Consider the following 16,582-nt stretch of genomic DNA (forward strand, 5'->3'; position numbering starts at 1 on the left):
ATGCAAACAATTGTAAACAGCACAGGTTAAATGAAAGATGTTTCTTCATCGACACTTGTACACAGTTAGTTCAAACCTTGACCGTCTTCTTACAAATGCATTACACGTAATTAAAAAAGGAGGAAGGTCAATATCGTATAAAGCTTGTTCAAATTTAGGTGAAGTCCAGTTACAAATATATTTTAGGTAAACAAATAGTAAAGGTAAATGTAAGTCTATCCCAACAGCAAAACGTGGATGTCGTTAATGAATAACATGTAGCAACATTTAATACGATAACACCTTCCTTGATATCAAATTAACGAGTCGCGTAGCAACATATGTAGAAAACATTTCCTAATTATTGATATTGGATGATATTTAGGTCACTTACATCTGTTGGCTCCGTGAAATTTTCCGACAGCTGTGATAATGGCATCTTGTTGTACAAAACATTACTGTCTCTCCTGTCCTCTGCCGCCATTGAAATCTAAACATTCATGTATGTATGTATCATTTCCTTTTTGAAAGTGCAATACTTAAATAGGTGAAAAAATGCTTATAAAAAGACGATCACGAACACTATTCAATATATTTATGCACCTCTTAAATCTTTCGTTTAACTTTCACATTTCATTTGGTTTGCCGTCAATTTTCTCTATTCGGATTTATAAGCTATAAGCTTTATATAGGGATTGGATTTCGTTTTTATGTTAACCATGCTTGTATGGAGCAATTCCTCTAAGAATATATTCTATGGGGCGCGTTAGCGCCCCATATTGAATATATTCTTAGAGGAATTGCTCCATACAAGCATGGTTAACTGACGTAATTATTCAATAAAAGTCGGTCAAAAGTGGGAGGAGCTTACTCAATTGAACAGCGAATGATGACGCTTCACGTAAGGTAGAATTATTCATCCGCGACGACAAAAAAGTTCAATATTTTAGTGTAAAATAAACATGACAAACAAAGTAAATTTCAGAGATAATTTCATTTAATCAGATCAGAACTTTAAATATATATTCAATTTTGCTAAAAGTTAATATATAGCGTAATAACATAAAGAATTTGTACACGGCCACATGTGTGAACTCGGTGACCGTTATTGTGCAGCGAGGCGAAGCTGACGCACGCTTACACACTTTAGTTTGCGGAAGTTGTGAAAACACCGATTTTCAAGTAGCTCAATGTGTTTGAGATGTCGTCTGACTTGACGATATTACATCCTTGGGAGCCATGTGATTATATAATCTACGTTTAGATCCATATCGCCATCGATAGATGAAACAAATTCACTTGTGTTCGATGGATACAATGTATTTGTGGTGACGCGGAACTGTCAACACGTGGATTATTAGCAGTGCATGTTTTATAATAACACATGATTAAATACTCAAAGAACAAAGACAAGAGGATATGTTTATAACTGACCTCTATCAGAGGGGTCTCACACCCGTCCACCCCAAAGGCTTGATCGTAGGACGAACATAGGCACAGAGGTAATGTTTACATTTGACACCCATCATTTTTAACAAAAATGAAAGCACGTCGCCCCGGTCGGGATATTTTTCCGTTTCTTTATACAATTGTTAATTTAAAAATTGTTTGAATCATATATAGATATAAAACATGTATATATTGTTTACATTTTTCCAAAATTCTATGAAAAACAACAATATACACGTAATGTTTCGTCAAAATGTAAACAAAGCCATGTGTTTCTTTTAAAAAAGTAGTCCTTTTACGTTGCACAGAACATTTCCTTACGCAAGTTCAAAGTTCAATGTTACCATGCAGTTATGGTAAACAAAATCGGCTAGTATTAGCGTATAGTGACCAAGCCTAGCAAGTGTAAATATAAAGTTATGGTAGATCGTCATGGAGATTTTAGTCAGAATGGTATATTATTTAGAATACAATTTATTGAATGTAAACTTATATTTGCAAAACAATTTTATATCCTACTTACATTTGCAATATCAAATTCCAAATCGACCATAGCTTTGATGTCATTTTCCGCTGTTGCTTCCGTGGCACCAAATGCCATGACGACGGATTTAGCTAGTTCCTCATAGGCTTTCACCATGACGTCATCACGCCCCTTTTGGTAGTATTTCTGTCCAGGCATTCCGAAACCGGGCTGGTCGATCTAGAAACGTTTCATATTGAATACACCAATAATCGGCTATGATATTCATAAACGTATATAATTCTGTATGTACTATGTGGGAAATTCTGTATATACTATATGGAGAATTCTGTATATACTTACATAGGTCATAACGTGGAGAATTCTGTATGTATTAAATAAATAATTACGTGTATAATTCTGTATGTATTGTGTGGGGAATTATGTATGTACTATGTGGAGAATTCTGTATGTAATGTATGGAGAATTCTGTATGTACTATGTGGAGAATTCTGTATGTAATATGTGGAGGATTATGTGTGTAATATGTTGAAATTCTGTATATACTTACATAGATGATCCTGGCGCTGGAGTTCTTTACGTCGGTATACACATACATCTCTATCAGTGGTTTGTTGTTGTATTTTATCAGATTAACAAGACTCTTTGTCAGGTCGTATTCGCTCTCATTCCAGTTACCACCTGGTTTCGAACCAAGCACCGGCCATCCCCTGAGCTCGTTCAACAGCGGGAACGCCACCGAGATGTTTCTTTGTGCAATCAGTTCTATGAAAAAATGAGGTGAATATTAAGATATCTCGTACTAGCTACCATGAATATGATGGAAGTTGTTTATCACAAGGGTAATGTAAGAAATCAGTGCATATGTACAGTCAAATTTATCTATAAAGACCACTCAATGGACAAAAGAAAATAGTTTTTGTGGCTAAGTGGTAATAGTGTGTTACAATTGGTCATTTGAGCCCCTACGAAGTGGTCTTATTAGCACGTGGTCTTTATACAGAAGTGGTCGCTATCACAGGTTTGATGTATTACGAATAAGGATGCACTGTCGATTTTCCAAGCACAGTGTCACTACTGGATTACTGAAAGGTACAATAAGCTGTTGCAGAATGCAGCAATTTTTTTAGTATGCAGTGTTGCAAGTATCATGATTTCCTGTCTTTGCACAACATGAAATTTTCTATCCATAGCAATGCCATTGCTTTTTTGCATGATTTTGTATTCAGCCTTATTCGATTAACTTCTGTACGTGACCGTGAAGTATTGTAAATGTTTGATTTGTATCCTTTAAGAGAACAAGTGTCAATTTTTGTAGATAAGGAAAAACCGGAGTATCCGTAGAAAAAACACCGACCCACGATCAGTACATTATGTAATAGTCAGTTTCCCTACGTAACCAAAAATCAGAGGTAGAGGGTTAGTGACACTTTAACCAGTTCGCCACTGTGAACCGACGGTAATTGAAATCGAGATGTTCCGTAGTAGGTTATATAGACAAAAGGTAATTAGAAAATAAACAGTCATGAATAATTAAATATCATTTATTACATTAACTGACGAAACCAGAACGTTCGTAATCAATGTCAGACAACACAATAGGACTCCATATACAACTTAAGATGATTTATTCCTATAAATTCTTATTTGAATATGTAAATATTAATCCTGCATTTCAATGTCTATTGTAAACTATAGACATAACTACAGTGGGTTGAGTTTTATCGGGGAATAATAGATATGATAATGAGATTGTTAAGAAATAATCGTTGTCTCCTTGCGGTTTTTCGTATCGTTTGTTTTAGCATTAATTAGTATACATTACATGGCAGTACGATTTGGTTTGACGCGCACGTGTAGTTTTTACTTGTAGATGTCCATAATTACAACGAATGAGTGGACCTGTCAGCGGAATGTTGTACTCCCTTTTACTAATGTTAATTCTATATCACACTGACTAGGTCATAATTATGTATATATATAATGTCTAACGGGGACGTTTTCAGGCTGTGCTGTAAGAGAGAAACAATTGTGTGTGTACATTGTTTCGTCATTTATCTATTCAACGAAGACAACCAAAGTTGGTTTAGTTCGACATAAAATGATTTCAAATCCATTATAAGGACACCACTATCTGAACTCGGTGCGACTAAACAAGTGAAAACAAAGGGAAATATATATATATACGTAGATATATAGTAGCTTAGATAAATTTCAAACGAGTGAGCTTTCTCGGTATCGTTCTCTGCACCTACTGCTAATGTAGACAAAGGTCAAATCCTGACCAAGTCAAATTCTAAAGTTAGAATAAGAAGATGACACATTGAAGCTACTGAAAACGTGTTCGATTGTGGATGCGTTTTGTAATGCTAGGTTTCAAAATGCTTTTGTGGTGTAAAAATTCGTGCGTCGTGATGAAAGTTTTCACAAGTTAGTGTTAGGTAAGTAAAAGTTTACATGTCATCGAGTACCGTAGTGTTCAGGAATATTTCTAATTTAAAGAGATCGTTACATACTTTTTTCTTAATGATATTGATCCTAATATGTAAATGCCTCCATATAATTTTATCATCTAATACACGTAAATAATTCGAATAATTCATTCTAATCATAAGGAATTTAAATCATTCAGAGGCGAAGCGACAAACGACGACGCCATTTTTTTCGTCGCGAATTTTCAACCTAATGAAAATCACCGTTACAAGTAACAATGAATTATCTATAAATAATTTATATAACACATGACTGATATGTTTCATGCTAAAATATATTATCCTTATTATTTTTCTAAAACAAATGATCTAATTTGTATAACGACGGCGTAAGGCCATGAATCAATCATCTGCCGTGTCAAATTAATGGCCCCAACACATCTGTCTCTTAAACCACTATAAATGATCATCATAAGGCATCGCACATCAAATGTTTGATAAAAATCACATCCTTATCTAATTAGGTAATCATATGCATAAATGGTTTTATTTTGTCTTATGAAATACGAAAATATTTGCATCAACGACTGGAAATTCAGATAAGTAAACACTTCATAATAAAATATAGGTAACTTTCACAAGGAAAAAGTGCTTATTAGAACATTTTATGTGGATTCGATCTATTATATCATTCGAGACTTTTGAATTACAAACCCTCGCCAAATCATTTTAATATCGTGTAATAAGTTGTACTGAAATACTATGATCAATTCATTTTACTTTTAATTTTGTTATTCGTAATTCTTTGATTTATCGTGTCGGCCTAACTCTGTTGTTATTATATCTTTTTACCGTATAGTGTCAATTTTAAAAGTAGTATTAAGGAGACCGGTCCGGCCAGGTTGACACTTATCCCTAGGACAGTGGACAATTAATTTACAACTGACACTTGAATTCTAAATGCCATCTGTTTATCTTCCGTGTTTTTGTTATTGTTATATAATCCTATGTGTTATGCTTTGTGATGAGTTAGTTAGGGTCTAGAGCTCGGACGACACGGGTCGATTCTCGGATACTCCGGGAATCGCCTACCGACTTCTAGGAAGTTATATTTAATAGATTCATATTTGGAAAAGTATTCTGCATCTTTGGAGTTCGTCCTTTTAATCGAAATGTATCACAACGACGTCATCTCCGTTGTGAAAGATACATTCCTTCACGTGTAATGTGGCTAATTCATTGGATGATTATAAACCAATATAAAATTGTCGAATTCAAATTCAAGTGTCCTTGTCAATCACAATATAATTGTATTCATTGAGTAGTTATCAAATGTTTTCTTAAAAGCTGATTTGCAATATTTATTAAATGGCCCCAAGTGAAATATGTATAACAGTCCATCATATCAGAAGTATACATACTTCCTTTTGTTAAATATATTCAAAATATCTTCACAACTAACGAATGAAACCAACGCCCCTATTATGATAAAACGTACTTAGTAGAAATTATACAATCATATCTAAAACAATTATCTTAAAATGATACAGATATTTCCTGGTGTGAAACGAACACACAATTTATCTTATTTTCAATATTTTTTATCAAAACTGAATTTATTAAAATTCCTTTCTGCAAAACCTTAATCTCATTAGAAAGAATAGATAAATATTGAAATTCAAAATTTACCTTTGAAATAAATGCATGACACGTATTTCCACTCATGCAAAAACATCTTTCTGACATATAGATTGAAATATTTCATTGACAGATACATAAATGTTAAAAGTTCTCCTTCAATGTTAAAAAAACCACTTTGCAATTAATATCACTTTTATCTCTTTGAAATGTATCATCTTATGTACGATTCATAAAATCTGATGAAAGTTATCTTAAGAAGTGCTATACATAGTAACCACGTGACCTACCTTGATTCATACATGATGCATACATGCTCTTTATCGTTTTCTCCACCTGTATATCACTTTCCGTTATAGGAGCCTCTAAGAGATCTGGGAACATACGAAATAGCAATTTCATTATCTACTGGATGGCCTGGTGATGGTAGAGAACGTAAAAAGTATTTTCCACTGCGATATAAAGTGATCTACAGTATTCATAAGTTCTATCAATACTTCATTTTACACTTATTACAATAAAGCATAACTAGATAATTGGAACGTTTCCAATGTCTGAGCTTTGCATGAAGGATAGGGAAAATCTGATTATATGATATTCCGGTTGGAATAGAATACTCTTTCATATATGGAAATTTAAAAAACGATATTTCACCCTTATCGCCACAAAAGGATCTAAATTGATCAGGAAGCGCCCAGGTCGACATAATCCATGTGGTACTTCAGACATTCTATATTCGTAATATGCGATATATCACAGAATATCAACTTTATCCCGAAAGTGTGTATATTTGCGAACGCACCATAAGATAATTTATTTTACCCCACTTTCATTTAGGATGTTCTGATTGAATTAAATTTGATCACATGACATTGAATAAGAATAATCCTGTTTAATTATAAATATCTTTAGGGACTATATGTCTTTGAAATCGTTACGATTTTACCAAAAACTGACTCAAATGTAATGCTACATGAACAGCAACGTAATTTTTATGATAACATGGCTTTTAAGCCAGTGAAGATGCTGATTACCGCCACGATTGAAGATTATTCCATAACATAATTCTCTTACTTTTGAGTACGACTTCAACTTCATCCCGTAGTATCCCGAACACATCTTGACTTGATCGATCCTCCGGGATAATATTAAGTTTTCTCCATGTCCCACAGGCAAAGTCGAAAAAGTTATCGCACGGCTTTACAGTGGTGTCAAGGTTATTCAACACACGGGCAGCTGAAATAAAACAAAAATCTTATGTAACTTTCGGAAGAGAGATAGATTTAAAGAATTGTGATAAAACAGTTAATCATGAGTGGGATATTCACTTTACTTATCCCCGCCCTTTAAAGGGTGTTATTGTTATGTGTTTCATATATGTCTACATCGGTTCAAACGTTATGATTGAATCACAACAACTCTGTCGTTTAGTCTTACTCTGGCGAGCAACAGTTCTTTCATATATCATATTTATGATCGATAAGTGTATAGATAATCGATAATCATTTAAACATTGTCCGATAGTCTTTCCTTAGTATACGTCATACTATTGGATTAGCGATAAAAAAGGACATTACCTGACTCAGTGCAGTCTCTAGTAAGGCAAACATCTGAAAAGACAAGTTTATTTTTTTTTTAAATGAAGAAAAAATATTCTACTTATTAATTAACAATTATCAACACATTAGTCCCTTTAAAAACACTGGAGTAATAGTGATATGGAAATTAAGTAATTTCATCATTGGCATTTCCGAATACCTACGTCCTGAAATAAAAAGTTGTTTATCTCATATTATAGTCCCCGTATATGATGTGAAAATGGGTTGGTTCAATTCTATTTACTGACTAGAATTTATAATGTGTGAATTATGCAATCGTACATAAAGGAAAGCCTGGTGGTAGAAACAAAGCATTTCCTTCTATCTCATGGATACATGCGTTTTTTTTTTAAAGATTTCATTACATAAATGTATGAATCAAAGACCTTAGAAAGATTACGATAAGTGTATGTAGTCTGCTTGCTTAATCTGATGTGTGGACATGATGTATAAGTGTGGTAGCATTGTGAAATATAGGTAACAGGTTTATCCAATCACACCAGTACACACTATGAATTATCGTGCAGACTTCAAAACGACACACTATTAGCTATGCAGATTCTTATTGCATAAAGTCGTAACCGTTTTTTAAAAACGTTGAGGTTTCAACAAACTTAAAAACGTCGACCCAAACCTAACAACCACCTCGTTCATTTTATCGGGCCTTGAAAAGTGTAATGCTCATCACGACACAACCTAGCAAAGATTTCTTTGAATTTTTTTTTCTGCGACACGTTTTGTTGTTGATTATCTGAGAAAACAATTGTGATATTCGCCAGCACAATAATTCTACCGTGCTCTGAAAGTGCAGAAGTCCATGGTAATTTCATTCAACAAATCATTCCATATCAAAATAAAAAAGACCAATGTTTTATTTTCTTGTATCATGTAAAGAGGGCGTTTTGTATTTTCTATGTGATTCATTTATCGTTATATTACATGACAGCATGCCATGTCGAAAGGAGTTAAGAAAACTTCATATGTAATAAATATTCGTCGTTTAATAGCACTATAAGCATTATATGTAAAAATTAATTTATTTGAAAAATATGGTACGATTTCATAGCCTATATAGAAACCACTAATTTCGTTATAAGTGTGTTTTGTCCACGTTGCCTCCGGTCATTATCAAAATCCTCTTGCTTCATGGAAACAATTTCAAACCACACGGACAGCAAGACCGGACATCTTAATTTTACTGATAACTCATTCGAGTGCTTTCAGCGTCCGTATGTAATATACAAAATCCTCTCTCCTCTATTGTTGTGGGCACCTAAATATGCGGTCTGACCTTATAACTTATGTCGCAATTAACATCTTAGTATTGTGTAAATCTATGCTCCTTTGTTACTAGGAAGCGTAAAACATATACTCAAATTTAATTTTTATGATTTTTTATGAAATCAAGTCGTAGATTTTGATGAGGACAAACTTAATAGAATTATGAATAAATGCCTGTTGATTTGCCTTTTGTATTGCGTGCGTTGGTAAGTTGAAATAATTTCTCCAAATTTTCATGGTGTTCGTATAATTTACAACAATTAATATGTTTCAATCAACGTTAGGTCAATCGAAACAAAAAACTCAAAATTGAAAATAAATTAGATAAAAGTTAGTAGAAGTTTCAACTATACATATCTGTATTGCAGTTTGGTAATTCTCACAATGCCAAATCTGAGAAAATTGAATTTCCAATTTCAGAGACCAAAATCGACATCAACGGACTTCACATGATAAAATATATTCACTGTATCCCTATAGAGGTTACCTAAGAATGTATTTCTATGTCTATGCGGAAACAAGACCTGACTTTATAATTAGATGACGGAAATCATATTCAGCAGGTCTTTCATAATTCAATACACCGGATATGAAGTTGCAAATCATGGAAAATAAATTTCACTTTCCTTTTTTTGAAATAATAAACTGGATGTCATAATTTGCATGAAATGGACAAACTGATCGGGTAACACGTGTTTACTATGACCTGCCACTAACCTACAACTGCACAAGTTCAGAGATCTGTTTGATCACGGATTCATTTTCAAACAACAAACAACTTGACATTAGATAGAATCGATTTTTTTTCAGCAGGTAATGAATAAATATAAACTATCATTACAAGTTTTAGTGTCCACAAATTTAATTCTGTCATATAAATGTCAATGATAATTAGTTAATTAATTTAGATTTTAATTGATAGACACCACAAATAAATCTGAAATATTCAATTAGTGTTCAGAAACACTACAGGGAACCAAATGAAAATTTAAATTATCTTTAGATAATTATTAAAAAAAAACCTGTTTCGAATACAATTTTAGAGATCCGCCACATGTTATTCTAAATAAAGGACTCAACATGCTACTAATATTTGTTCTGTTTCCTCGTAACAACCAAAGGCAAGGTCTGACATAACTTCATTTCATTACATAATAAGGTTATCTTAAGTGTTATTTTAATGTGTTAAGTTTTATTTGGCCTAAACATTGCTAAAGCGGGCGTTGTAATACTTGTTTAAATGAAATTGTTGAACACTTTAATGGTAGTTAAAGGTTATTTACAAGTCAGTCGGCGGCATATCTGGGTTTTTTTGGAGACTGGTATGTGCGTGCTGTTCCTGTAGCAGTCCCTATTTAGAATGCTACATTTATTGAGATATGACAGGATATAGAATAATCCCCATTTTTAACTTTTAACCTCATACTGACAAGGAGCAAACAAGATAGCAGAAAATATCATTTAAAGACAATGTTTTGTCTCCACCAAGTAACATAACCAATATCATTTCTTCAAAGGAGCCAGCAAACGAAGACATTTGTGTCAAGATTTCTGGTCAACTGAACTCAACAAAGTTATAAATTATATATATAGTAATGAACGCTAGGATAGAGCTGTTTTTGTCTCTATTTTTTCGTTTTTGCAAGATTTTACAGTACACATACATTTATGTAAACACGTTTATACTATCTGTACAACGAAACACATTCAGAATAAAGCTGTTTTTATGACATTTCGTGGTAAATTGACGTTGTGATTAGATTTACAGGCAAAACTGAGGTGAATGATATATCGTCCGGTGACCAATGACAATCTTTTCCCTTAATGAGATTTAATGTTTAATTCAGGTACGTTATATTCTCTCCTTTCTTTATTTCTACATGATCTCTAACATAATGAAACCTATATTAATAATTTCAATGGGTTTACTTTCAACATCGGGGCTTCTGCTATAGTGACCAATAAACTTTCCATTCACCAACTGCTGTCACTAAATATTGCTGACTCGTGTTTAATTTTATGTACACAAACATAACATGATTATCCTTGTTTTATTGGGCACTTTTTAAATAATCATTTATTTTCTTTTGCTTATTAATATCAGCATTGTGTAAATGTTGTAAATCCATGATAAAGTAGAGTTTGTTGACTAATGCTGTAGGGAACAACCAACTAAATGAAAAAAAGACCTTCGATATGTGTAAATAAAATTGAGCATAGAATAGAATTTGACACGGCCACCGATTGTCTAGTTAATTATGAATTTCAAAAGCAAAAATATTTTCTGACGGGTAATTATTCCTAGATAACAATGAGATGGAAATCCATATTGAAATTTAGGTTCAAAATCTGAAGTTCGATAATTCGCACAGGAGGCTGTCTAAGTTCGACAATGAATAGAAAAAAGCACTAGATTCAGGATCGTTTAGTGAAAAATGCACCTTATTCCATAACGGCTACTCTGGTTGGAGTTTGAGCTGAAGGACCCAAACTTTTTTCTATCTAGTGCTATGAGAACCAGACTTCAAATATAGAACACATTTGCTAACTAATACTCATCTGTTTTAATGATACATTACAAAACATTGACAAACATTCACTGTGGTCTATGTAATATTATATTTAGTTGATTGGTCTCTATAGGAGTCAAGACAAAGCAAATGCCATTACTACACTACATGAGGAGGGCACTCTATTAGCGAAGCTATATCCAGGTCATATTCAGAATTCAAAGTCATTTTGACATGCTGATAAGCAATGAACCGTAACAGTATGGTTAACACGGATCAATCATCATATGTTAATGATCCCGAGGAGCGCGGCCCTGAACCTGTTGTGTAAATCATCGATGATGCTACTTCGGGATTTTAAGCGTTATACTATAGTGGAAGCGTAATCCACTATTCCCTTATACCTACAGTACGTGGCTACACACAGGCAATACAGCCTTCTGACTTCACGGCGGCAGTAAAACTATTTCCTCGGTAAAATTTCAATATTTTATTTTTCAGAATCAAGATTAGTTTGCTATAAAAGATTCAAACAACAGGATTTGCTTTGAAAATATCAGCCATTTGTGAAATATTGATTGCAATCACATTTTTTTCGAACCTATTTTTAAAAAAATGGCGGTATATCATAGTTGTAAACTTGTAATAAAACTTTCATATATGGATATAAAGGATATTGATGCTCTACCCTCGGGATTGCAAAATGTAAAGGAAAGCCTGGGGCTTTACAACATATTGTGGCATCAAGATCCTTCATATCCACACATGAAAGAGTCGTATATAACGTATCTATGGTCTTCAAAAATATTAACCAACAAAGACTATTTTATACAATGATTATAAGACAATACCTTATTAAAGACCACCAAAGATGTCGTACTATATTTTGTTCTGGCATATTGTAAATATTTACATTACGTATCGTTCATAAGCATGTATCCCTCTTATTTTATAAGAATTTAAATAACTTAATAAACAGGTTAATAAACTTGTAAAGGTCATGGATGTGGAATAAAAAGCCTTTCTATTCAATAATTATGACAGTTTAAACTATCCTATAGAACTAATTGTACTTCATTGTCATCGTCATTTTTATACACTTAACGATAATTTCCTTATAGCCCATTTTTTCCCTTTCTGGAATGGGAATGTGTTAGGTTGAAGATATCGTACATGTCTGAACTAATATAATGCATCAAGAATTTAAATGTTGATTAAGTAAACACAGACATGTTTATTGGAAATTTGTCGCTCCATTGTCAATATATTTATTGTCTTAATCATAAGACATTAAAAGTGTGGAGACACCATTTTATTGCTATATGGTTGTTCTTATTTCCAGTGGCAAAATATCCCTCAAAAAAGAGTTAATAAATCATCACCCTAAAGTAGATTACATGTGAAGCAATAAAGTTACACTGCTCACTTGTTTGGGTCTGGAACATTTGTCTTAAGAAAGAAAGTGCAAAGGATAATGCGTAAATTTGTAATACTTGTAGTTAGCGGTAGAAAGAAAGTAATACGTGTTGATAAAAAATCGTTATAGAAGGTAGTATGCATTAATATCCCAACAACTTTTCGCTTGATACTTATGGGTTGCAGTCGTAGTCAAATGACCTAAATTCAGGAACCAATCAACCACATTACTTTGTCAGATTATGGTAATTACCTCACCTGAAGCTGTATAAGTCCACGGACATGTTTACTTACACAAAATTGTTTTTTGGTTGTTTGCGTTTCGTATTTTTAATCAAATGAATTATTGGTCTAACATATTAAAAAGACAAGTTTAAAGTTCCCATCCCGTTGTAATCTATGTACCCATCGCATGCACTTGGAAATGTAAACAACATTAACATGATATCTTTAGACAAATCTTATTTCTGTTTACATATGTTAATTCCGGATGCCGTCTACACATAATTGTGTTTGAAAGTCATAAACGAGATTAACTTTAATACGGAAAGGTTCAACTGCAATAGGAAATATGTACGTCAATCTACCCTACGTCAGAATAAATTTCTCTATTGTAAAGTGCTATGTATTTCTTTAAATCTTGACCTTTCTCAACCATGTTGTTGTTGTATACATTACATTTAAAAGTACTTGTAAAAGTTCTTTCGGAAAAATGTAATATTCAGTTAAGGATGGGCAGCAAAATTTGAGACAACAAGACAAGAGAATACTAAGCTACTTTATCTCAGGGCCCATTTTTATCAACATTTCTTACCTTTAAAGAATCCCTTAACTTAAAATTCCCCACAGGAAAGTATTACAGAAGCTAAGCAAACTCCTTAAGAATTGTAATATTTCTTAATCACTGAAATATTTTTCATATGGGGACTTTCAAGTTAACGAATTATTTAAAGTTAAGTATTGTTGATGTAACTGGACTAAGGGTCCAGTTTCACGGACATTCCTCAACTTTAAGGAATTTTAGAATTTAAAATCCACATAAGATAGCATTACATAATTTAGGGAAAATAACATATGTTAAGTAACTTTTTAAAATGTTGTAATGCTTTCCTGTGGGCAGTTTTAAGTTAAGGAATCCCTTAAAGTTAAAGAATGTTCGTGAAACTGGGCCCAGGTTAGTGAGGACGTACAGATTGTTGTCAGAAATGATATAATACTCCTTCTCTTAGATTGTCAGTCGTAAACATATGCGTCAACCGATTGTTGTTTTTTTTTTTTTAACTTTTTTTATCTTATTTTATTTATTTTTATTTTGGAATAAAAATAAATATATATAAAAAAAATGTATTGCTTAATTCTATAGTTGACCCAATCAGAAGATAGATAACCTTGTCTTTTTACACACGGGTTTGGGTACATCTTAAAATGTGTTGCAAATTAAAGTTGTTTACAGTAGTTATGTCACATTACGTAACACTGAGGCAATTAGAAATTATAATGCGTATCATCGAGACATCACGGCATTGTGCTTACTTTGATGTCGACTGTAGATAAGGTTAGTCAACTATATTTTATTTTGTTTATAGTATTTTTAAAAAGGAAGAAGACAACCTGTCAAACAGGAACGTAAATAACAAAATCACATTTTTTTATTTTTTTATTTATTTTTTTTTAATTTCAAGATATTTCATGTAAACAAGTCAGACACATGCTGTTCTACGTTTTGTCGTCATTTCATGTTCACAGTTAGACGCTGTGCTCAAAACGTTTTAATCGGCAGATGACAAAATAAATGTACATTTTTTATTTGGCAAAACCCACGGCTTTCCTCACAGCAGAGAACGCTCGACTCAAGGCCAAAAGTGTAATTTACAAAGAAAACAAAATATTTAATTCTTATTATTTGTTTTTATTTCTTTGGTACGTTTTTAAGATATTGCTATCTTTACTGGCACAATAGTTAATGTTTACCGTACATAGTGAATAGAAGAGCAGTGATTTTTAAATCCTTTTCATTAACATTTATTTTTATTTTTAAGCTATTACTTAAATAATTTGATTTCAACATATAATTAATCAAATTAACACATATTTTTCGCAAGAGCAAAATCTCAGAGTTATTCCGGCAATATTTGGAAATAACTTCCAAATAGTGTCGTTAAATTATCCGAGATGTTGCAATTGATTCTATTCGCTATCCCAGCATCAATTGCAGCTTACCTTCCATTTCCTCATCAACAGGTCTGACCGCCAATAAGACCGCCAGTACGACGACAGCAATCACCAGACACAAGAGGAGAAATAGCATCATCTTCTCCATCAGTGACCGCCGTCCGAACCATCCTTTCTTTTCAAAGCTGAAGCAAAATATGAATGATGTTATGTACTGTATCTAATCTAACATGACATTGGAAAGTAATTGGGACAAATCAGAATGAAGCCCAGGTCTATGTTTAATAAAACATCCTAACGTTTGGACTTTCTTCTAGAATTTGATGAACTGGATTTTAGTTAAAAATTGAGTCTATTCTCGAGTTTAATTTGTATCATTACTTACTAAATTTGACATTATGAGACAGACCACGTTATGGTTGGAGAGTATTGTTTCTTGTACAACCTGCCTTAGCGATCACCTTCAAATAAGACCACCTGCGCACTACGACCAATTTCTCAGTATACCAAATGGTCAATTTCAACACAATTCATCCTGTGTATAAAGACCTTTTGGCTATAAAGGCCACTTTTTTTGGTCCCTTTGGTAGTCTTTATTGTCAGGCTTTCCGTACATCGAATCATGTATTTATCAAATTTGGACATTTGTTGATGCCCATATAGATATTGAACAGTGTTTTGATTGCGTTAAATGTGGTAAAAACGCAATTGGATACAGACATATTCAATGTAGCGCATGTAGAATATGTCTGTATACAAATGCGTTCATACCAATTTTACCACTGTTCAAATATATATACATAAATAAGTCTTCTTTTACATGTTCGTCGTAAAAAAAAATAAACAAAAAACAAAAAACAAAAAGAAAACACGGTGTTTGTTGCTAAGTTGGGTAACTACGATAGTCAGGATGACCGAAGAAATAGTTCCGATTGTTAAACGTTATAGCTGCTGTTTGATTTGAAATATAACAATGACACCTTTCCATTATTTTTAAAACCGATCTTTTTCTCAATTTGATCATATATCAAACGACTATCGGTATGTCGTTGTCAGAGTAGTGATGCGGTCCTAAGTGGAGCGAGCCGCCATATTTGATTTTCAGCCGAGGAAAGTTACTGGATCCTTTGGACGGCCGTAACGTATTTATGCGTAATTATTCATTTGCCCCATTTCATGCATCCTTCTGGAGCCCCACTGAGACCGCTGAAAACTAAATACTAGTTTTTTGAAAAGGAGATGTTCATCCCTATATAGCATGTCAATATCGATTCGGTCATTGCATTAGTGACGTCACAAGTCACCTTTGAACATGCCCAAATAAGTAAAAAATTGAGGTCTGAAATCCGGATTTTAGTGTGTGCCCGGAAACCTGTCGTTGTGAGCTTAATTATCAAGATACAGACATGCAGATGGTCTTAAACGGTAGAAGAGATATCAAAGTAAGAAAAAATAGAGAGAAAGGGAAAAGGAAGGGGAAAATAGCACATATTAAAAAAGGGATATGATGGTATGACCGTTGAGCTGCTGGATGTTTGTGATTGATTTATCGGTCTACGAACGCGATATAGATCCGATGCGATACTAATTTTAACTTTCATTTTCTTGCACGGATACATGGTG

General features: G+C 33.1%; 1 protein-coding gene across 1 annotated transcript in view; it reads right to left on the minus strand.

Moving 5' to 3' along the window:
• LOC138319837 (neprilysin-like) overlaps positions 1-16,582 on the minus strand; it is a 43,272-nt gene that overhangs the window by 12,479 nt on the left and 14,211 nt on the right. The window contains exons 2-8 of the mRNA XM_069262969.1: positions 15,008-15,144; positions 7,560-7,592; positions 7,057-7,218; positions 6,273-6,356; positions 2,463-2,677; positions 1,952-2,131; positions 374-469 (exon numbers count right to left, since the gene is read on the minus strand). Coding sequence (XP_069119070.1) covers positions 374-469; positions 1,952-2,131; positions 2,463-2,677; positions 6,273-6,356; positions 7,057-7,218; positions 7,560-7,592; positions 15,008-15,144 — 907 coding nt within the window. The remainder of the gene's footprint in view (positions 1-373; positions 470-1,951; positions 2,132-2,462; positions 2,678-6,272; positions 6,357-7,056; positions 7,219-7,559; positions 7,593-15,007; positions 15,145-16,582) is intronic.

The sequence above is a fragment of the Argopecten irradians genome, chromosome 1 (assembly GCF_041381155.1).
Source record: "Argopecten irradians isolate NY chromosome 1, Ai_NY, whole genome shotgun sequence".
Lineage (NCBI taxonomy): Eukaryota > Metazoa > Mollusca > Bivalvia > Pectinida > Pectinidae > Argopecten > Argopecten irradians.